The 24,104-nt window shown below is 39.0% G+C and overlaps 1 protein-coding gene across 1 annotated transcript in view; it reads right to left on the bottom strand.

The window, feature by feature from the left end:
- The window catches only part of IGF2R (insulin like growth factor 2 receptor), a 60,887-nt gene that overhangs the window by 6,000 nt on the left and 30,783 nt on the right, over nt 1-24,104 (bottom strand). Inside the window, exons 19-43 of the mRNA XM_075499085.1 lie at nt 23,548-23,727; nt 22,397-22,498; nt 21,559-21,660; nt 20,708-20,882; nt 19,180-19,347; nt 18,428-18,571; nt 17,550-17,728; nt 17,101-17,188; nt 15,778-15,984; nt 15,263-15,393; nt 14,460-14,557; nt 13,448-13,584; nt 12,627-12,817; nt 11,860-11,986; nt 11,358-11,480; nt 10,005-10,267; nt 8,093-8,305; nt 6,983-7,132; nt 5,748-5,909; nt 5,038-5,245; nt 4,483-4,629; nt 3,775-4,009; nt 2,628-2,764; nt 1,477-1,591; nt 392-538 (exon numbers count right to left, since the gene is read on the bottom strand). Coding sequence (XP_075355200.1) covers nt 392-538; nt 1,477-1,591; nt 2,628-2,764; nt 3,775-4,009; nt 4,483-4,629; nt 5,038-5,245; nt 5,748-5,909; nt 6,983-7,132; nt 8,093-8,305; nt 10,005-10,267; nt 11,358-11,480; nt 11,860-11,986; nt 12,627-12,817; nt 13,448-13,584; nt 14,460-14,557; nt 15,263-15,393; nt 15,778-15,984; nt 17,101-17,188; nt 17,550-17,728; nt 18,428-18,571; nt 19,180-19,347; nt 20,708-20,882; nt 21,559-21,660; nt 22,397-22,498; nt 23,548-23,727 — 3,929 coding nt within the window. The remainder of the gene's footprint in view (nt 1-391; nt 539-1,476; nt 1,592-2,627; nt 2,765-3,774; nt 4,010-4,482; nt 4,630-5,037; nt 5,246-5,747; nt 5,910-6,982; nt 7,133-8,092; nt 8,306-10,004; nt 10,268-11,357; nt 11,481-11,859; nt 11,987-12,626; nt 12,818-13,447; nt 13,585-14,459; nt 14,558-15,262; nt 15,394-15,777; nt 15,985-17,100; nt 17,189-17,549; nt 17,729-18,427; nt 18,572-19,179; nt 19,348-20,707; nt 20,883-21,558; nt 21,661-22,396; nt 22,499-23,547; nt 23,728-24,104) is intronic.

Genomic DNA, 24,104 nt, shown 5'->3' with positions numbered 1-24,104 from the left:
AGGTGAAAAAAATCAAGTTCTCTGACACTTAACTAATGTCTACACACTGTGGAAGAGAGCAATAACCCACAATAAAGAGATCTAACATCAAGGCGAGTATGTGCAGGCTTTAGACTAGTCTTGAGTACACCTGGACATACGCAAAGCTATAAGCCCAGCTGTGAGCTGCACTATTAATCAGGCCTTTAAGTCAGCCATTGGCACAAGGTGAATTCAGTGCTATTTGCACGTGACAGCTAAGAACTGTTAAGGTAACGTAGAATATTCACACCAAACTCTCTTTTCTTGCAGTACAGTTCTACAGGACTAAGGTGTTGTGGTTTTTTGGTTGTTGTTGGGGTTTTGTTGTTTTGGGGTTTTTTGGGGGGTTTTGTTTGGTTTTTTTACTTACTTGTAATAAACATCCCCTAAAGAGAAGTTTTTCCCAGTTGTAGGATTAATAACTGTTCCGTTCACCACCTCTACCTCCTGCTGCTTCACAGCACAAGCTGCACGTGTGTCCCAAGTGATGTAGTAAGCACAGTTTTCTTCATCAATCCTACCAAATAACAGACACAACTCATGATCCCAGGAAACAGTAACAAGTGCTTAGTATCTTGAGAAAGGGAAGACACACAGCTGCTAACCCATGTGTGGGAACGTCCTGCCTAAGCATCATGTCAAGAGTAAGCTAAAATAGCCAAGCAGCACTCAAAAGAAGATACTTGAAGAGTTGCACTGCACTTTTCTGCAGTCCTAAGACCTAAAGAGACCTGGCTACACTTGAAATTCCTACTTCAAAAGTTCCAGAAGTCACACAATGTATCAAAGGGTTTTATCAAAATATCTTAGCTAACAAACACGTCAGGCTGCTCTTGGCAGGTTTAACATGCTGCACATTATTTAACTAGGACAAGGAGTATAAGCTAGTCAGAATTTGCTGCCTAGTTCTTTGACTCATACAGAGCATCTTGCCCAGTTTTCCAATTCTACAAACAATATACAGTTAACCAAAACAAGACTGAGCAAAAAGCCATCAAGCTTTATTAGTATTTGTGATCGTGCATATATACCTCACTTTGGACAGCTTCTAGTTAAATCATCTGTATTGAGGCAACAATAAACCATGTTTTATTAGCTCAATCACTTACCTACAGTAAGTGTTCTCTACTAAACAGATTTTGAGCAAAGTTAAGAGCAGTTGTACTACAACTGACATTGAAAACAACGGCATCCCAGCCATTGTCAGATCTAATTTGGAAGTTGAATGCTTAAATTTTTGCCGAGAAATTTTAAGATAAATACAGAATACAATTGCTTATGGAAGTGAACAGGTGCAGAAACTCCAGAAAATCTGTGTCTTACAAGTACAGACCAAGGATTATTTTAGAGACTGTCCAACAGAACGGACAGTCACTGTCCTGAGACTTACAATTAACTAGAGAGGTACAAAGGAATAAACCATGAAGATCAGTGGTATGTTAATTTGTTACTCACCTCTGCAGCATGGGCATGCCAACTGTTTTTGCACACTTCAGTTCTATAATTGTCGTTACTTTCTTGTTTTTCCTACATTCCTGCCCACTGGAATAACTAATATACACTGTATCACCTAGAAGAGAAAAATGGTGACACTCAAGGTTTTTGTAAGCAGCTGTCAGAAATTCCCTTTGCTCTTTCTCCAGAGTTCATTACTTTAGATTAACTGCTAGGATTTCTTTTCCCCCCTGCATAGACCATCTATCAATTACAGCACTTCAGTAATTTGATGCCTTCACATTGATGATCATTTAAAAATCACTCCTCAAACACCTTTGTATTTACATTGTATTGTGTGTTCAGGTCACCAGTATGGCCATAACAAATGTTTACATTTAAGATGTCATTTTTTAAAAATGAGAGTAAATGAAGATATCCATTTATAAACGAAATCAGGCAATAAACACATGCAATACATCCCATTGCTTTTGTAGCTGGACGGAAAGTTTCCCTCAATTTCACAAACTCAGCAGCAATTCAAAAAATATTCTTTAAACAGAAAACTTGAGTAAGTTTGAGATTTTTTTTATTCCTTTTCTTAAGAGTGAAGCCAATTAATCATCTTTCACACACTGCTTTAATTGAAGTTGTTAGTGGACACAGAACAAGTCTTTCAAAATGGGATGAACAAAAATAATTCCCCCTCCCACAATTATAGAATCACAGACTGGTTGAGGTTGGAAGGAACCTTTGGAGGCCCTCTGGTCCAAACCCCTTGCTCAAGCTGGGCCACTTGGAGCCAGCTGCCCAGGACCATACCCAGATGGCTTTTGAGTATCTCCAAGGTAGGAGACTCCACAACCTCTTCAGGCAACCTGTGCCAGTGCTCAGTCAGCCTTACTGTAAAAAATTGTTTCTTGATGTTCAGATGGACAATTCACTTCTTACAGCTTTAATGACAACACTGTTTATTTGCTTCAATGTTTTCTCATGGCTTTAACACCACTTTTAAGTTTTAGTAGTAGCGTTTACTGGTTTTGTTTTTAAACAGAAGATTCACTGGTAAAGATATTTCAAAATAAAGGCTTCACCATAATTTAAGAACCACTACAGCTAAGTTGTATGATTTAACCATCTTTAGCTTTCTACAGGACCAAAAGTAACTCTACCTGTCACATTCAGCTTCTGTGTATGAACAAGTCCAAGAACTTGAACGTCTCCATTGTTGCTTTTCCTGCAAATACTGGCTCTTTCAGGGCAGCCTGTGGGTCCCTCATGTACCCTCTGACAGAGATTCACATAGTACCTATGGAGAACATGGTAGACAAAGCTTCTTTAAAATTAATTTAGGCTAAACTGAAAAAGTGAGATATAAACTTTATAATCCTCATGGGAAGCTAGCTAGGTTGAAAGAAATGAAATACTCTAATTAGCTGACAGCAGAAAGCATGTACTAAGGTTTAGCAGATAACTTCTAACTATCATTTTCAAGTAAATGACTCTGTGAAAAAAATTGATCATTTACCAGATTAGTTCACTAGTTAATTTTGACCTAGGTCAAAACGAGAAATTGGAACTGAGTCAAGAAATGCCCAAAAGTTTTTTCAGCTATAAAGGTTATAGTGCTATCCTAAATTCAGCGTCTCTTTGGAGCTATACCAGTTAAATTTTATTAGAACAGAGGAACTAGTAGCAAGGCAGTGAATGAAACAGTTTTGTTACCCCACAGTTTATCATAAGTTTAGAATTAGATGCTCTCATCCTTCCCTGTTCATTTCTATTTGCTAACTGGAGCGGGGAGACTGGAGAGGTTGATGACTTCCTGCCATTCATATTTTCTTCTAAGATGATTCTTAGAAGAACGGGGCGGGGGGGGGCGGGGGGGGGAGTCCTACTTAAACTTTAGACAAAAAGTTACACACTTGAGTCAAAAGACCGCAACTAAGTCATTAAGATTTTTGTTCAATATGATTAAGAATCCAAAAAATTGCATTTAAACTACAAAATGACTTTAAAATAGCAGTTTAAATAGAAAGCCTTTAAAAATCTTTTAGTTTAGACTTACTCATCCTTTAAACAGGGTTACCAATAGAGGGAAGGGGTGAGGATGAAGACAGTAATTATTCATCCTCTTCAGATAAAATGGGTTCCTTTCTGGTTTTTTGTCTATATGCAGTGTTAAGCATTGACAGTTTGAAGACATTATCAGCAATTTAAACAGACTCTGAACAGGGACAAAACAGAAGTACTATGTCACATTACAACTTCAACTGTATTGATTAGCAAGCTGCTCCCTGGGAGTTGCTCTTTACTCACGAGTTCCCATTGTGGAAAAAGATCCATGATCCCGTCAGGGAAGAGAGCATTCTCAAGTCATAAGTTCTGTGTTTTTGGACAAACTTGCACTCCATCTTCTTGGGAGGACAAACAGCCTGAGTCTTCCATTCAAATGTCACGGCACAGCCAAGTGTCTCGCTCAGAAGGTGTGGTCTCCCAACACCAGCATTTTCATCACATGTGAAGATAATGGTAGATTCCCTTCTTGCAGTTGCTATAAGGGGGAAGGTTGGGGGAAAAAAAAGAAAAAAAAAATACTTTCCAAGAGGCTTTCAGGCATGTATAGATTTTAGTGTAGCAATTTTGCTGTATCAACAAAAATTTTAATTGGGTATTGTTTCAGATAGCAAAGAGGCACAAATGCTTTACCTAGCAATTTTATTCCCTAGGTTAGCTTTCATGCTTTTTAGAAAGTAGTGTTCCTTCCAAAACGACTGATCTCCGTCAAAGCAGAGTCATCACTTATGACTTGAACATTCATGATCCAAGGGCATGAACTTTTTATTTCAAAAGTATTTTGCTCACTCACTTGAGTAAAGTCAGGTTTGTCCCATAGATTCCTTGTCTTGCCCACTCCGATCCCTTTACTTCCACTGTATTGCACCAGAGGTCATTTGCCCAGGCTGATAACGGCTAACTCCCTGTGTTAGCTCAGATCCTTGCACATGAAGTATAAGAAGTTCTTACCGTTACCACAAAATCCCCACTTTCCATCTCCCTGGTAGTTTTCAGTTGTAGCACACCATGGCCTATCCTTTTCTTCTGTAATACATTCCTCATAGGTCTTCCCTTTGTACTTGAAGGGGAACACACAAAGCTCTCCCTTTTCAGTCACTGAAAAGGAAAGGTATATCCTCTTAATAACATGCAGTAGAATAGCAGGCATATCTATATTCAGGACCGTATCCAAAGCCTGTCCTTCAATACTAAAGAAAAGTCATAGGCAGAGGCAGACAACAGAAATACTGAAACATTGAGTTTAAATCCAATTAGAAAACTAGGATGTAGCGTACAATTAGCTATGATCACCCCTACAGAAAAGCTGCACACTCTCTTCTAGGAAGAAGATACACGTTGATGTTGCAGATTAGTATGGTGCATGTAATTTAACAAAACTACATGCTTCTATTAACGTACGCAAAATCCATGATGCTTCCCTCTTATCGCAACAAAACCTCATATTTTAAGGGTAAAAAAAGCTGACAAGTTTTTACATAAAGAATAGGTCTGCTTCAATCTCACCTGGAGGGCACCGATCACCTCCTGTATACTGCAAGATGACCGTTTCATCCTGGTGGCTATAGTCCATTTTCATTTCCTTTATGTTTCCAAAAGATGATGCACCACTTTCAGATGTCAGACACACTGCCCCATCTTTGCATTTTCCCTGGGGCAAGTCTGCTGCCTTACTGCATACACCAACATGGTAACTGTTGGATCCAGCAAATACCTATGTGGACATCCAGAAGCATCACAAAACAAGGCTGCCTCAGAGCCTACAGTCAATACTTACAAAGAACCACCCGAGTGCTTTATAAACCAAGTCTCATGCAGTATTTGCATAATGCAGGAGGAAAATAAGATAACTAATTTTGCAAGTCTAGCCTTCCTTACTATGGCAAAACTGCAGATAAAGTACACCCACGGGACCAAGGATATAGTCTGTTCAGCACACTTGTTTTCATGTTCAGGATTCTGCCACAGGTGAAGATTTCTCCTTCCTTTCCCCATCGGCATATCCATGAACTTCCCTCTCAAAAATACTAAAAACCTAATATTATTCCCTCTGTCAGAGGCCAAACAAATATCAACACTGACCACAGCTGTAGCACATGCTTCAGTCTCCCCTCACACCCCAGGATATTTAAAAGAAACCCCTGCTTCAGTTTTAAAATGTTGATAGCAACAGGCAACTAAAAAAAAAAGAAAAAAAAAAATCAAAAAGGCATTACCTCGAATGATCTTCCAGAAAGGCTGGTCAGGTTAAAAGTATAGTGTAGCTGTTCATCAGTCACAGAGCAGCCTAAAGTTTTCACTTTATCAGGACACACAACTGGAGTTTCCCACTCAAACACAAAACTGCAGTCAAGTTTCCTTATCATCTTTGGCTTGCCCTGTTACCAAAGAACACAGCAACATACATTAGGTTTAATTTTTGGAGAGTGTGTTGTTCTTTCTGCATTTCCCCCCCACCTCCAACAGTTAACCTCAGTTATTACTGAGGCTAGACTTTACTGACTGTAGGACAAACACCATGCCTTCATATTACAACCAGTACCAAAAAAGCTACAAGTGAAGTACATTCTACCTAGCTCCAGAAAACAATCAAAGCAGTAACTGAAGGACACAAGATTTCTTATTCATTAGGGTCGAGATTTTTATGTTCAGCTTAGTTGCAAGCAGCAACAAAAGTGTGAGAGAGCTGTATTTCTCCATGGTAGAGAACATTAAGAAAGTTCACTGAGTTGAGGTTTAGAAAGAATGCCATTTCCTTTGTCCTATTTTAAAGAAAAATATGAGTATGGCCTGTGTAATAGCCAGAGCTGTCTAGAGTTTCAGCTCATGCCCCATGTTGATGGAAAATGGTTCCACTGAGTATCTTCAACAAGCTCTAGTTTGTCAATCATCATACCTGAGCGCTTCTCTACAGTTTGTTAAAGCATTCAAAAAATTCAAGAAGTCTTAGATTCACACCACCATGCAACCTCAATTTAGTGTTCAGGTGTCAACATAAAATAAAAACATAAGCATCTAAATGTGAATTTTTTAAAGCTGTGTATGATTGTGGAAAGGGTTACAACATAGGGGAAACATTTCACAGTAATAGCTTTACAAACAGTTACACTGGTTCTTGTGTTAGCTTGTGGTACAAGTACAAGCTTTTGGACCTAGACAAGGTGCAATACAGCATTAAGTTTAACACCAGCAATAAGTTATGCTACATTACTTCAGTGGAATCTGATCCTTGAAACCATCAGAACCTGCTACTTTCAAGCCTAAAGTTCATGCACCCTATGAAATTTTGCCTCATTAAGAATACAAATACTAAGTATATTCTTTGTTGAAACAAGTCCATCCCTACATGCTAGAAACAAATCCTTGATTTAGTTTTAAACAAAGCTAACCCTAGTTACTACCCACTTCCCATTGCACTCCAATATCAACGTAAGTTTAATAGATGTCTTACCAGACTAGTTCCTTGGCTGCAGTGAAATACAATAAGAGAAGTATAGTTCAATTTGTTGTTTATCTGACAAGGAGTAGTGCTGTTGTAAGTGATGTAAACTTCATTTACTGCCTCATTTAACTTGGGAGGTTCAGTAACACGACCAATGTCCTACACAAGCAAAAATATGTATTAAGAGACATATGGGACACCTAGATTTCAGATCAGCCCAGAGATTCAGATCAATTCAGATTCATCTGTTTGGTTTACATGGGAGCACAACTATTGCACTTTTGAAAACTGCATTCTCATGCAGTTTTCAAACTGCATGAAAACATACTCAAAGAACAGTTGTTATATTTCAATCCTAACAAAACACAAGTTGAGCAGCTCAAAACACTCTTTGATTAAGCTTGACAAAAGTCAGGGAGGTTCTGCATCTTAGAGGTAGATTCTTCTTTAAATCATTGTGCCAAAATACCAACACATCACTTAAAAATAGTGTAGTATTAACAATGGAGTAAGGTCCCTACTTCCCTACAACGTGGAAGTTCATGGAAAACAATCTCAACTTTTTAGTGCATCTTCTACAGCCCAAACACAAGACCTGAAAAGGTACGAACCTCCATCTCTCGAGGCAGTGACATAGACAAGTTAACCAATATTCCGTCACAGGCTTGCTACTCATGCAGCTGTCAAGTTCTTACATGAAAGTACTAAACGCATTTTGGAGCATGCTACGACATATCCTGCTTCATATTGCAACAGGCTACCATGAGATGAAGCACGCCATTTCTGTGTCACAGAATGGCAGACTAAGAGGCGTTCTGCTTCCCAGTCTCCGTATTTGGCACACAGCACTACATGAAAAAATTCTCTGTAGTAATTTTTCATATTTGTCACAGTATGGAATCTTCCAACACCCAAAGAAGTCACTGGGGTTCAGGATAGGAAAATACTTCTTCATAGGAGAAGAGATGAAAGGGAATTTTGCAGGGTAGATTTTAATTTTGTACTCCATTTCTTTAACACGTTGTCAAGCCTCTGGTTCAAATCAGGTCTCTACGCAGGGATACTGTTTTAAACTAGCAGGGAAATGCATGTTTCAGTGATTCCAGGCATAGTACTTACTATTGGTGATTCATTAACAGGAACCATGCAAACAGCTGCTCCAGGTGGGCAACTGACATCTTTGATAGGATTGAGAGGCTCACAAATGTTGATGTAGAAGTCTGGAGAAACATCCGTTATATCTTCATCCACAAATGCTTCATAATACCCAGTGCGATGGATCAGAGGAGACAGGTCAATAATGGAACTGCCATTCAATACTGAGCACTTCACCTACAAGAAAGTACATTTTATTGCTCTTACTCTTTTATTACTTGCTTTGATTTATTGACAAACATCCTGTCCTTCATAGGGCCAGAAGTGTGGCTGCATTTAAAAGTTTCAAATTTGATTTAAGTAAAGCAGCATTTGTTACAATTTTTGTTTGTCTGTAGATACTAAGCACCTACAAGCTGCATATGAAAAACCTCAATCATTTAAACATTCTTATTTAATAGAGTCCATATCAGAAAAATACCAAGACGTAAAGCTCTGGCATGCGTACTCCCGCATACATAGTCACTACGTCTTCATGAGATCAGTAGATCCTACAAGTTCCTTCCTCTACCCATCTCCCACACATCATTGGACCATCTCCAATAAACAAGCTTGGTTATAACAATGTAAAGTTATTGTATTGCAAGTTGATGGCTTGAGCACTGCGTTTCCTCAGAACCTATTTCATGCATTCTTAAAGCGCATACGCTTACTGACAGCCTACCTGGAATTTGGGAAGTTTATTCTTGTTTAGATATTAGGTAAGGAGCAACTAACAAAATTACCGTTTAATTTCAGGACAAATAATCATCATTGCTACCTAGCTATCACCACACTAAAATAGCTAGGGTCACTATGGATATACTGTGAAAAGTGGTCAGAAATGCACAAATGATCACTGAACAGAGTTAATAGGCTAGAAAACACAATGTTTTTAGGCACGGTTGATTTGTATTGCAGCATGATACATACTACTGAAGAGGAAACCAGAGCTATGTGTAGCAGAACCCCTACAAAAGGAGGGAACATGTGACAGTTCCTGTTGGGGAAAGGAAAACTGGAAAATGTTTTTCCTAAATGGAAGCGAGAGCTATGGTAGTATTGAGACAGTGATGAGGAGGAAGAACAACTTGTCACAGAGAATGATGGTCACACCAGAAGTAATCAAGGCAGTGAAAAGAATGATTAGGCAGATTCACAAAAGGTAATGTTCAGATGTTAAGAAAAGATCTGAATTCACCCTATAGCTCTTTTAGCTTTCTATTTCCACTGCTAGCTTTTACTCTGTGCACCCACTACTGGTAACAATTTAACTAGCTAAAATTAACTAGCGTAAGACTAGCTGAAAATATTGTCTGGAACACCAGTTTATCTGGAGTTGACCAAATCAAGTTATTACAGCATGTGTTATACAGCAGAGGCAGATCCTAACTTCATGCTATCAAGGTTTATCAGTTTTTGCACTGAGCAAACTGATCATACACTCGCCTGGCCTCTAGTCACTTGCTTAGAAGCAAAGACTATCCCCATGCACAGAGATGCTGTCCATCCTCAACTCAGCCTAAGCTCTGTTGGCCTGTTGCATCAGAGGATCTTAACCATCAATTCCCAGATGATGGGAATAGGGCAAGAAGATGCCCTATGGCTTCCATTTGAGCTGTACAGAAAAGCAGCTAAGTAGGTTCCACCGAGGGGTTATTCTGAAGTGTTAAATTTTTAACTTGGCTCACCACGTGGACCAGAAGTTTGAAAAATATTGTTCATCCCTGCTGAAAAAGTCAGTAAGAAAAAAGTATTTGAGAACTTCCATATGAACTTAGGTTCTGTACTACAGGAAGAGACCTTTCCCTCAAGGAGTTTAAAACATACACTGCTACTATGCCTAACCCCCCAGAAGTTTAGTCCCACAAGTGTTTTCCATAGAAGTAATTCTTACCTCTTCCTCACAAGCCAAGGAAGTATGCCAAGAGAAGTAACTAGTGCATGTCTGCTCATCAAAAGACAGAAAAACAGGCCAGCTGTCACCTCCAACATCAGACTTGCATACAAAGCTAAAATAGCTTTTATGCTTCAGTTCAAGGTCTGCAGGGCAAGGATCTCCATCTTCATAGACAAGCTTTAACACTTGATCTTCATAAGTTAAAGTTTTACTCAGTTTTCCAGCATTAATTGGTTTTGGACCACCAGTGATGCAGACAGCTAAAGTAAAAAAGAAAAATTAACAAAACAGATCCAGTCTGATATAACTGCCCTTCAGAAGTGCACCTTGCAACATGAACAGCGGGAAACTTAAGATTTTAGTCTCACTTTAATTTTCCTACAAAAGATAGGCTTTTTCACACCATCAGGAGTTGCCATTAAACTGAGCTGAACTGCACTGAAACAAAGACCAAATATTGTTTCTAATACTTCATTGACCAGCACAACGTACTGCACCTATACACTTTTAAGCAATCACAGAGCACAGCGTTTGGTTACCACTTCTCTGAAAACCAAGAGATTAACACAAAATGTCAGCCAGATTGTACATAATTTTATTAAGATGCCTCTTAAAAAACAAATCAATCCAGTATTTTCTTCTAACTACACAAAAATAAGTTTTAATTCACAAGCGATACTCCTATTTTAGCATTTAAGATGCTTAAATATTATCTCATATACAGTTTGACAGAAGAGCTAGCAATTCAACCTGCTAGTAAGCAGCTTAAAATACAAGTTAACTTCTATTGATGTTTCGGAAGCATCCAAAACAGAACAGAAAGCTAGAAAGAGTGTTGGCAAGGGTTTGAAGTGCAGACACAAGGCTCAGTGCAGATGTGTTACAGCAGTACATCACCATAGAGCAATTTTTGTGCTCAGCTCACTCTAGCTGGAAGCTTGTAACTTCTTCCTTTTCACAACAGCCAAGAGGTGCAGTAGACGCATCTACACTCCTGCCCTCATGTCCAAAAGAATACCCACCCATTCGAACCTAAAGGGAGTGGACTGGAAGTGAGCCCATGTACGTTTAGGAATGGAGTTTGATAGGAATACATTGCTTCATTTCCTAAAACAGTTTTAGGATCTTCTCCTAGCCAATTCATCAATCCTACCACCATCAATTCATCAATTCAACAATCCTAGCTCCTAGGCTGTTTCCAAGAGAACAGCCTAGGACCTGTTCTCTTCACTCCTTCCACATTTGCAGTAAAACCTGCCCCCCACATTTTACTGTAAACATGAGCATAAGTATTTCCTTTGGGTACTCTATAGTCAGTGATTACAGTATCAGAGGGGATAAGATGCTTACCAGCTCCATTAGCACATGAACTTTTAGCTTCAGCGCAAACATTCAACTCAATTTTTCTGTTGTGTGAATCTTTGATGGTATAGCCAGACTCTCGCTTTAGCGATGTCAAATCAAACAGGTGGCCTGCAGACAGATCAGGGAATAATTTAATCTTTTTTTCAGATTCAAAATCAAGACATTTCTTTGTATTAAAAGCTTTCAGTAACTTCATTTAGGAAGGTTAACCAGCCTCTACTTGCCTGCTAGCTTCGAAAGGCAAACAGTTACTTATTCATATCAATAATTAGAGGTAAAACTAGTTTCAAAACTATAGACTATTTATGTTCCAAGGGACATGGCAGTACCTTACAAGATATTTCTACCCACCATTAAGCTTGTTAGTCGCTATCCAGAGGATGCGTCACGCTGCCCTTTTCTAATGAAGTCCCTCAAGAACACAAACACACTAGTGCCACTTCCAGCAGCCTCCTCCACATACAAAATCCTGAGGCCTCTTCCTTACCTGTTGCAGGATTGGTTACCCGGCAGTCATTTTGCACATTGCTTTTAAGAGGACACGCAGCAGCTGTGAACCATAAGAAGGTATATTCACAATCTTCAATGGCCGTTATAAGTTCTGGCTTTGATTCCTAAACATGAAACAGTGGAGGGAGTGACATCTCTACAGAGTGATAGCGTATGATTTCATGCCATGGGGTTATTCCTGAAGCCTGTAGCTGAGCTCAATTCGAATGCCAGACCATCATGGTCCAATGAATTAACCCAAGGACAGAGTATTTAACTGTGACTATTTCAAACACACAACGGTACAGAATCATTATCAGGATTGATGAGAGGAGAGCCAAAGGCAGCCTAGCTGGGCAACAGAAAATCCAAAAGGTAAGGGTAAGATGTCTCACCAAATAGAAGAGTACTTAATGGCAAGGCATACGGATGTGCAAGAGTTAAGAACTACACAGGCAACAGCATTATTTACTACTTGAAACACTTTCCAACCTGCGATACATTCATCTTCAAGACACAAACAGACAATTTGAAGCTATTACAGATGACAAAATCTGTGCTAGTGGATTGTACAAAAAGATCTCTTAAAAACTGCTCAGCATCTAAAGTTCAAGTACTTGTAAGCCAGTCTGCTTACAAGACTGGCTCCCATCCAACTACAGGTGATTAGAGAATGGGTAAGAACTGCCCACCATTCTCCATACACATACAGTGGTATGAACAACTCAGGAAAACATAAAACCCCGCCAGAAGGAGCCCACTTACAATTTTGCTTTCATCACACTTGAGGCGCAATATTGTTGTTTTCTTGCGAATTTTATCTGGACACTGCTCCCCGTTAATATATTTCAGAATAGAAATACCATTTTCCCACCGGGGACCATCAGCCACTTCCCCAAGACTTGTACATTTTGCACCCTCCATGAGGGAGGCAGCAGCATCAGAAGGACAGGAACCTATACAGATGAACAAAAACTGCGTTATTACTCCAAATATTATTAAGGCTTACTTGCCTGGAATAAAACTCCACTACTCTACTTTCAGGTATGTCATGGCTGATCTATCTCCAAGCCACTGTCCAAACCATACTCATTGGGGTGGGTTTTTTTCCCCCCAAAAATCACAAGTAGCAGCAACCACCTCACTTCACTCAAAGTCATGCAGAAAGTAATGGCAGCTACTACTGGGGAAGTAGACTACTACACAGAGTGAAAGCTAGAGTCTGTTACCTAGTCTTCCACTACACAAAATGTAGAGTCAGAAGACGCCATAGAGAAAATTCTGAAGTTAACATCTTGCGCCAAAAGGTTATTTTAATCTTTAAAGTCTACAGCAGACTTTGGATAAGGATGGAAGAGCTAGAGTGCTGAAGTTATCAAGAGAAGATAAGAGCTGCCAGTGAATCTCGTCTGTCAAACCAAGACAGAAATCAGGCCCACAATCTACCCTTCCCTCTGGTGCTGAAATTACACCACCGTCTCCACGTACTTTGCTTTGTGATTTTTTCACTCTGAACAACCAGCAGTACTGTCCTACCACTTGCCTCCCCTAGCTACAGCAAAAATAAAAATATATTCTTCTCTTACGTGCAGCACCGTATGGTACTAAGGGCTTGCAGACATTAATATAGTATTTCTGTGCAGAAGCAGATAGAGCAATTGCCTCCCAGTTCTCTCTATGCCGTGTCAGAGATGAAAAGTCATAGAAGTTTCCTTCATCATCCCTGTAAGAAAGACAAAGGATTCAAATTAAGAGGCATTTAAAAAAAAAAACAAGTAATTGTAAGTTACCATACTTAAGTTACTACAATAACTTTTAACCTAATAACTCTATAAGCAGAGTATCATGCTGGAAAAGAAATCTGCACCAGACCCATTGCTTCCTACAAACCTCAAATTCAGAACAGACATATATCACTGCACCAGCCATCCCCTCAGCAAGAGCTGAGGGCTCTTGCATGCCCTCAGCCAATGCAAGAGTAATTCTGACTTTTCATTGAAGCATGCAGGCTTTCAGTGCATGGCAAGCACAAATGCACGGTTGCAGTGGATTGTTTTACCTTAGGGTAGAAATCTATCATGATGCCAGATGTTAAAACTCTGGGCCAATTATTAGCCACATTTCACCCCACTTATCAAATCTTAATGAGCTAATACTTGGTTGTGACAGAAATAGATGACATTTTTCCTGGAGCTTTGTTTGATAGAAGTCCCAAACAGACAGCAGTTGTATTCTTGTTTATATTTTCTATAGTTAAATAATAACTAGACACTCGTAACAACCTAACATACTAACATACAACCTAACACAGAGTTCAACCATCAATAACTGCATACCCAACAGTTCACTTTGATACTAAGCTTATTCCCCAGAAGAAGCTCAAAGAAAGTATTTTTCTTCAGTGAAATTAGTTTTAGGAAGTACAAATTGCAAAAGTTACTTAAAATACATTGCATTGGCATTGAATGCCACATTAGCTGGTTACTGACTAAGTCAAAATACAATAGTTAAAGTGGCAGTATTGCACTGAGTTGCAATAAGGCTGTATTTGTTTCTGTCATCACAGAGCTCCATTTTAAGTTTGTGGAAACAACTTACCTGTAGGAGCACTCGGTAGATTTAACAGGGGGGCAAGCATACTGAGTATGCCATTCAAACATGTAAGTGCAATCTGGAGTTTCCCTCAAAAATACAGGCTGAAAGAACAAAATACAAAAGGAATTTACTTTCTCCTTTAGACACACTGAAGCTACCAAAATGTCACAGTCTTTCTCTAGAAAGATCTTGTATTTACATATTATCTTAGAGCCACACTATGCCTCTGACCATCTGAAAGCATGGCTTTTCCCAAACCTGAGTTTATCCACATGTACAGTCCCACTAAAAGGGCAGCCATTAGGAGATTCTGCCTCCTCCATGAAATAAGGGGAAGAGCGAAAGTAACTCTAGGCACCATTGTTTAAGAACAGGAAGGAAAGCACAAGTACAAAGAGAGATACTAAAAGTAAGTCACCAGCTTATTTTGGTCTGGCCATGTAATACCTGCTTTCCTGCAGATTCATCCTCCTACCTTTTATTTCTTACAAAGAAATGGCTGTTATTTCTGGGAGAACATCCCTTCCCAACATCTCCAAGAGCTTTGCTAATGGCAGGCATCCCTTAAAGGAACAACATGCCCTGACTTTCCTGGGGCATGACAAAGGTACCTTCCATAAATAGGAAATTCAAAACATTCCTCGTTTTTTATTACCTTACAGGACCTTTCAATCTCTTGCCTAATCTGTAACAATTAGGCAGTCCTTGAAGGAAGCTAGTTCATGTTCTTCACCTTACCCTTTCACGCATTAAAAGAGCAACTCTGGAAGACAGTACATACAGGAAGCATAAGTTTTGAAACTAACCTCAGATGTAGTCTTGTCACAATAGAATAATATGGCAGTTGATCGTTCGTATATTTTATGACATTTTTCTCCATTGGTGTAGTTAATCATTATTAAACCATTTTTGAAAGTCAGTTTTTCTGTAAGCAAGCCTAGAAGCAAAGAGTTGAGAAAAGTAAACAGCTAATCCAGTAAATACACTACTGCAGTAATGCCTCTGGCAACAGGATTACATAGACAGCAATAACATACACAATAAAGTACTGATAGAAAGACCTCAACCTTCCCTGAAACTTGTGACCTGGTTATTGAATGAGTACTACTCCAGTACGGTAGGGTTGAGCTTATTCCTAATTGTGTATCAAGATAACTATATACATGACATTTTATTTGCACATGAAGCAAAAGTGGTAGGGTGCTTTATCTCATAAGACGTACAAGATTAGCAAGAACCCCTCTTGTATCATGTAGCAGCACCTGGTTACACCCTGGTTAATCTTCCCATTCTCTAAGTTCCTTCCGATCAAGTGCTATACCTGCTACTTTTCTGAAAGTATTGTCCATCTTCTTTACTTGACACGACGACACAGTGTGAGCCTCTGGTTTGCAAGGTTCTGTTATTTCTCCACAAACTCTGAAGTAGTAGTCATACTCATCTGTACTCACTTTTACATCTTTATTGGAAAGTGGCTTCAGGTTATAAACATGACCATACCTTGGATCTTTCACCTGGCAATCCTCTCCTTTAAAGAAAAGTTAAGAATTTAAAATACAATTTAATAATAAGCCATGCCAAATACACTTAAGACAATGAAGGCTTACTGGCACAAATAAGGCCACAAAAATGAGTAGCTGGCACTTTAGGGCAGTGACACTGAAGAACCATTTTAGTCCAGCTAAGCAGCCCATTTCAGGAAGTCACCAATATCTAGAACTATGAGACTAAGCTACAAATGGAACATTTCTTTTATAACTGCCACTAAAGCAAGATGCAGAAGTCATACTGTTGTTCAAAAACTACCTCAAAGTGGCCTCACAGGTTCTTTCTTCAGCCATGCTGAAGGTTAAGTACAGAACCAGAGACACTAAGTCCAGCACTTAATTATGTGGAAAGAACAGCGAGGTCACAAGGCCAAAGCAAAAGATGTCCTAAATGTAAGTCATGTATCTTCTTTAACAGCTATGAAGTTTGCCGAGTTAGGAAATAATTGATCATGGGAAATGTTAGCTACAGCTTACAGGTCTGCCAAGGTGTATACAGAAAAGGTTTGGGAAAATTCTAGTTTCATGAGTCTAATCAGCTGATACACATCAGTATCTTTGCTGCTGATTAAGTCCTCAGTTTTAAAATGACCCTTTGCTCAATATTCTGAAGCTTTTAAAAAACCATCAGATTGTAGCACATGATTATTATGCTCCCCTCAATCATCCAACAAGTTGGTACCAAGTTAAAGATATCACATCAGTTTCCCTCCCTTCAAAAACACAACTCGTTACCCGTGTCCTGCACAGTAATTGTGTGCTACAAAGCAGTAGCTTGTAAACATTCCTCTTATGCAACATGAGATCAGTGGCAGTTTCAATAACGTCTAGGACTGTTGCAACAGATCCTTTACAGGAAGCCTGGATGTTTTATAAGGTATTATCTACAAGCTGCAAAACAAAGCTTGCAAGGGCAGAGAAGATACCTGCACACTCAACCTCCCATCTAAGAGCCAACCGAGTACTAGAACATCCCTCCACAAGCCAGCACCTTTTACAGAAAAATTCACAGGGCAAGAAACAAATATAGCTTCACCAAGTATTTACTTCTTGCACAGATTTTTTTGATATTTTAAAGCTCAAATAACTACACTTACCTTCTGCTTTGTGAACAGGACACGCTGCCAAGGTTCTCCAAACAAATACAAACTCACAGTCATCCTCTTGCTCAAGCACTGGCGATCCCTGCAGAAGAGAGCCGTGTGAAGGAGGCTTACTAACAATTACATTGCAAGTCTCAAACGTACATGCAGAATCCTTTTTTATTGCAGTTGCACAGTCTAAGATCTCTATTATCAAATTTCAGTATTCATTTTCAGCAAAGAGCTGCTTTTGGTGGCTCACAGGATTCCACAATAGAGTTCACTGTTGTGTTCTATGAGCTCAGGAAAGCAGTTGTAAGGAGAGACAAGGAAAAAGCCTGCATACAAGATATTACTTTTTAGAACCAGCCTCTCCATTCCAAGAGGAATAAACACGGTCTATTTTGTTATAGTAAGTTCAACCTCTAAAATCCTCATTAATAACAATTGGCACAGAAAATTACCATAGTTTGATCACACTGGAAGATTATACGTGTAGAATAACGCTGCTTATCTTTGCATGTGTCACCATTCAAGTAGATAATGCTTAATGACCCATCAGTAGCAGCCTGTGGGTTTATCTGAATGACTCCAAGGTTTTTGCTTTTATCAGTGTATTTCACACAAGATCCTATGGCACCACCTACAGGAAGAAGAAAAAGCCTGTATTTTAGTTCAAAGCTTTGACAACTAGAGTTAATTTCATTGTAAAATAACATAATGGAGTAGCTTTAAGAGAGCTTTGAGCATTAAAGCAGACCATCTCAAACTCCTGAAGCAGAACACAACAGAAATGTTTTCATAAATACAGTTAGAGACATTGTGTGCCCAAAGCCTTTCAGGTACAGAACAAGTTACTGTCCTGCATTCACTGAAATTCAGAGTTTTAAAAACTGCACTAACTTATCTGCTCCCACAGACTGATGGAAGACTACAGTAACAGGTTAAATAAATCAAACTGGCTAGAAGTGCAATAAGATGTGGCATAAGCTTCTCATTCCGTCCTCATTCAGTTAGGAGGCTTCAACAACATTTAACTTTCCTTTCGTCTTTAAAAAAAAATCAAATCAAATCAATGCTGGCAAATACTGCCCTCAATGCATTTTTCCCAAATGCATTCCCAAACACCTCAATGCAAGAGTCCTGATGAGCAGTAAGACTGCCCTCAGTTTGAGAAAGTCTGTTTATTATACACTTGACATACCTCACCCAGGTCTATGCAAGTTCAGTGACTGAACGGGCAGGATTCAAGAAATCCTACTAAAATAACCAATTATGTTATTCTGCATATAAGGTCTTGCACCAGAAGTCACAAGTTAGAAACGCTTGCCACTTGGCTTACCAGGGCATCCAGGCACATAGGGCAAAGGCTTGCAGACATTCAAGAAAAATGTTCGCTTCTTTGCTTCCTTTGAAGTGTCTATAGCAACCCATGGTTCACCCTCTTTGCTCAAGTCACTTAAGTCATACTCATTGCCAGCAGCATCTGAAAGAGATGTGGTACATATGGTAAGCTAAAAGATGACCTATTAGATACTTGCAGCAGTATTGCATTTCAAATGATAGAAGTTTCACTGTTGAATACATATAATTCAAAGTAATTTTCAGAATCACATTAGATATCCATTGAGAGAAGGTACTGTTGCCATAAAAAAATGTCACTACACCAAACGTAGAAGAGAGTTCCCTTGACAGTTACTTCCCACAGGTAACTACTCCACAATTCACAGGTGCATTTTTCCAGAGGCCGATACTAAATTAACTCATTTTCTTCAGAGCTGGGCTGAAGCAGCACCCAGTCATGATAAGGATTAAAGGTTTTCAAAGTAATAATCAGCTCTCTTGTGTATACCACTATGTTCCACATTAGCTTCTTGCCTGCCTTCATAAGTTAAGCCTGCTTCAAACAACTTACCTCTTTTCCCTCTCTACAACTTCTATGAAGACTTTAAGTCTTATAAATGTCTTCACAACAGGTATTCTTAAAGCCCTCCTCTGCAGAACTTTGCTGTTCAGTTAATCCTTCCAATAATCCAATAATCCTTCCAAATAATCCTTTGTTGGACAGAGCCCACCCAAATTCCAGGTACTTACCTGTAACCTGGCAGTCTACAGGAGCAGGAGCACAGGCCAGAGCTGTGTGAAACTCAAAAAAAGTATCATGGATGTTGAGCACACTGTTTATCTCTTCACGCACAAACTTAAGCTCTCCAGGATATGAATCATTACAAATGAAAGTCACTGTGAACGTGTCTGATGTTCCTGTAAAACAAACACTTATCTGCTGCTGGTTCACTCCAGAATATTTGAATTTAAGTTCAAGCTAACACTTGACTTTAAAGTTTTCTAACAGTTTCTCACTACTAACTGCTGCAAGGAAAATACTACTTTATTGTTTATGGTTTTTTAACTGTAAGTACACAAGCCTTCTTTAGACACCTGTGCTAAATTGCCTAGCAGCCACAACTGTCTCTCCAAATGGGAGACCAGAATGCCTTGACACATTTCAAGAGCTTGATTACCTTCACTGAACTGTGCTTCCTAGGTCTTTGACACAATATATTTGAAGAAAAAGAAAACCTATAAAACATCAAGTCAGCTGTACCAGCAACCTCTAAATTCCATCAGACATAGCAAAGTTTTGGGTTTGGGGATTTTGTTTGTTTGTAAGAAGTTCAGTGTAATGACTGCAGAATAAATAATACTATTTAAGCAGCATATATTAAGTTCTGTTTAGTCATCCTTTCCACTGCCCACAAGAAATAGTAGAATTATGGGGGGAGTAGTATTTGTTATCAATGTATCCTAGTGTTATCAAAATGGTAGAAGCTCTCAAAGCAAAATACATGAGAGCTCAACCACTTGTTTCCTGTTGCATATTAGTTATGAAAACGTCACGACTGGGAAAATAAGATATCACCATAGCAATTTGTACAGAGGATGAACATGCAGGAGTCTCTGAGGTTCCTGAATCCAAAATCCTGTTTCCCTAAAAACCTTTTGTTGTTAAGGTGTCATATGCCTTTCTACAAAAACTCAGTTTCAGTACAGTTGGAGAGCATGTAAAATCCAAAAGCTAGATATACATTTTTCATTAGTCTTATCTGCAAAACAGACTTAAATTCATGAAGTAGGGGTACATGAAGTACTAGAGCACTTATTCAAGAAATTCCATATAAGAGAGTATAAGCTTACTGAAAAATTACTTTTCAGATATGAAACAACTTTAAAGAGCACTATTCATGAAACTGAAGCTTAAAGCAATGACTTCACTTAGAAAAAGAGCTAGAGTTCATTTTGCTTGTTTTCCCAATTTGACTATCCATTTCTCCATGAGAGGAGCAATATTTTTCATCTACTCGGTAAGGAAAAAAAATCCTGTACTGTATTTGGTCCATTTCAAAACTCCTGGAAAGAGACAAGTATTACTGAAAACTGAGCCAAATCATGCAGAAGCATGATTTGATTTCTTCCTAAAATTTTCATATGAATCAGCTTGTTTAAGTGACTAACACCAAGCCCAGCAGGTTTTAGTACAGGAACAAAGGAAGGAATGAAGACCGTTCACAGGAAACTTGTACAATATCAGCATCCATCTCCACTGTATATTTCCTGAACTCACCTGATAGCACACGAAGAGGACCTCTGTAGGTAAGAGTTAGAAACCCTTCACCAGACAGATACAGGGTTTTGTCCAATTCCACCAGCCTCACCAATGTCAGATTCTCTGCTTCACATCCAGCAGCTGTTTTGCCATTGATTTTACCACAATCTGGCATGGGTCCACAAATGTTTAGCTAGAAGTTTTGAAAACACGTGGGTGTTGACAGTATTAACTGCATCAGAAAAATTAGGTCCACGTAGTCATTTCTACATCAGTAAAACTCACTTGTCAAGAACTATTTCAAACAGCATGAAACGTCTGTCATTTCTAGACTGCAAGACAACTAACTATAATACAGGAACAACATCCTCAATCTTCAGCTTACAGGGGTCCACAAATTCTCCCCACTAGAAGTAGAGGATGTGGTTTAGCAAGTTTATTCTTAGACTAAAAAACACTACGGTACAGCCTAGTGGACACTGTGGACAGCCTAGGACTACCGATACATGCAGATCACATTAAGAACACTGATATGGACAGATTAAATCCCTTTCTAGGCTTCCACTGTCCATTTCTTCAGCACCAGCAGATAAACTGGTATTATGTAACAGAGTCCATAACTGGAAAACCATGCATAGCCTCGAAAGTGTGGCTACCTTATGTTTGCCAAGAACCAGAAGTTCAGTGCTTTTAAGACCATCTGAGATGAATCAAGTTATCTTCCATTCCTCCCCTCAAGCACAGCACTTTCCTGCCAACTCAAATTTCCTAAGAGGACTGAGTCAAAGCTCCACTTGCTCACTAAGCAAAACTGGAAAAATGCAACAACAGCATCCATAAGCAACAGATTGTACAGTCACAATCCTTACCAAGAACTTCTTCCCAATGCCAGAAGCCATATAGCCTTTTCCAGAAGCTAATGGCTGCAGATTGAACAGAAAGCCAGTGTTTGGATCTCGCACAGAGCAGGACTGGGGAAGGAAAAAAAAAAAAAAAAAAAAAAAAAGACAACATTATTTTCTCCTTCTGTGTTTCTTCTATTTAAGTTTTACCTCTAACTTGTTTAAAGAGCCAAAGTAGTGATTTACACATATTCCTAGCCTGCGTACCAATCAGCAACTTAATTTGGACAACCTATTCTGGTTGTATAGACCTCAGGCAGTAGCAACACTCCATTCAATTCTTTTGCACAGTTGTACATTGACATCAGCCACACACCAACATATCGAAGTACAATTTAACAGATAACATCTATAAGGTCAGCTAAGAGCAAGGAAATTTTAACTGAGAGTTGTTTTCACACTGATGTGTTTATGTTGAGACCTGTAAAGTAGAAGCAACTGAGTGGCTCAATGTAAAAAAAAAAAAAAAAAGCCTCATTTGATGATCTGTACACAAACAAGGACAATATATATCCTTACATATAAACTCAGTTTTACTAGCAACCTTGTAAGGGAATGGAACATTCAGTGCCACAGCAAGTAAGTTGTTCGAGAGAGAGAGAACTTGAATACTTTGGTCAGAAGTTACGCATTTCAGGAACACTTCAAGAGGAAAGCAATAAGATATCACAAGACTCCACATCATGATCAACTTCAGACTTCACTGTAGTTTTCTCCAAGAGTCATTTAAACACAGCAGCCAGGAGTGCTAGAGAAAAAAATAGTACATTGAGACTATGAATACAATTATGTCCCCCTTTCTCACCTGAGAATCATCTTTTGTTTCCTTGATTGGACAAGCAGCCTCAGTTTCCCATAAGAATGTGGCCACACATTCCTGAATAGCTATAAACCTTGGGCTGCTACTCTGGAAAGAGATTGCAGAAAGATGACCAGATTAAGTATAACAGCCAACACCACCTCATGTTTGAGATTCCACTTTATGAGAAACTGTCAGGTTCTTCTAAAAGACTTTACTACAAATGCACATAATTCCCACCCCACTTCCCTCTCCCCTATTTATTTGGAAGATCACCACTGAAAACATTATCTAGCTAAACACCTAGCATGTCACTAAAGTTTAGCAAAGAACTGAATCTGACATCCACGTATTCAGACTAAATTCAATACTGGATCTAGACATGCATAACCAGACCTTGCCTCAGTCTAAGATTTGAAGAGTTTTGGGATATAATGCACAGTCCACTACAAAAAAAAAAAGTAAAAACCAAGCAACACAAAACTCTGTTAGCTGAGGTAACAAGGTAACAGGAGTATTAATCGTACACACTCCATTTCAGTGTTCTCAGGCAAAAGCAAAGCAGTTCATAACTGCTCCAAGTCACAGATTTTCATCATACCTCTTGGGTTGAAGATCATGTGAGCGAGGAGAGCAAGACCTGCAGATTCACAAACCAGCAAGAACAAGTCTAGGCAAGCTTCAGTCTAACAATCCCCTCACAGTCTAAACTTCAATATGTGGAGTTGTAGCAGCAAAAGCTTTATAGATTTAAGAACTCCTCTAGAATCAACAAACTACAGAGGATGCAGAACCTAAGCCTGAAGACACACTTTACAATATTCTTCCTCTTCAGAGGGTCTGCAATGTTTGCATGTATAACTCCTCAGTCTTAAGTCCCCGTGTATTTTTCATGCTAATTAGACTAGTCTGAAATATCACTGTCCACTGAGGCTGTTAGTTTTTAACTAGTTCTTGCTTATGATAAAATACTCCGTCTAAGACGCACGCTTCTCTACCATCTAAGTCAGCTTTGTTTTTACATCTCTATTTTAAGTCCTCAAAAAGTCTCCCTTGTCATGAATCTGCTATACACTATAGATCTTCACGTAGCTTCACGTTATATGATGGAAAACCTATTATGATGAAGCAACAACTGAAAGATCATTTGTCCTTACAAGAGTGCCCTTGGAACAGATAAAGTGGATGGTGGTGGTATAAGTAGTTTTCTTTCCATCAGCATCAATGCACACAGAGCCATTTGCATAGGTTAGAAAAATGTGTCCAGGTCTTTCAACTACTAGTTCTTTGCTGGCAACACCAAGATTACTAATAGAGGTGACTTCAGAGTAAGAAACCTAGAAATAAAGAAAAGCATGTCAGCAATTCTAAACTCAAGTGAGGAGTTATAGATACAGTCAAAAAGAAGAAAATACCTACCACAATAATCTTGTATACAGAAGGTTATCTTGAGAGTTTTGAAGATAACAAAGGTGGAGAGATCCCCCTACATTTCTCCCCCATTCTGTACTTAAGTTTCACATATTTAACAAACAAGCTCCACAAGCAGGCATTGTTTGGTTTTTTGTTGTTTTTATTTTTAGTACAATAAAGTGCCTTAGTGCCTCACAACAGCCATCCTCATCTCACCAGCTACACAGCTTGGGAATTTGGGGAGACCTATGCCTCACATGCAGTAATTAGGATTTAATTTGTACAGTTCCTTAAAACACAG

The sequence above is a fragment of the Mycteria americana genome, chromosome 3, assembly GCF_035582795.1.
Source record: "Mycteria americana isolate JAX WOST 10 ecotype Jacksonville Zoo and Gardens chromosome 3, USCA_MyAme_1.0, whole genome shotgun sequence".
NCBI classification, from domain to species: domain Eukaryota; kingdom Metazoa; phylum Chordata; class Aves; order Ciconiiformes; family Ciconiidae; genus Mycteria; species Mycteria americana.
The sequence above is the reverse complement of the archived record's forward strand: the minus strand, read 5'-3'. Positions and strand labels throughout refer to the sequence as shown.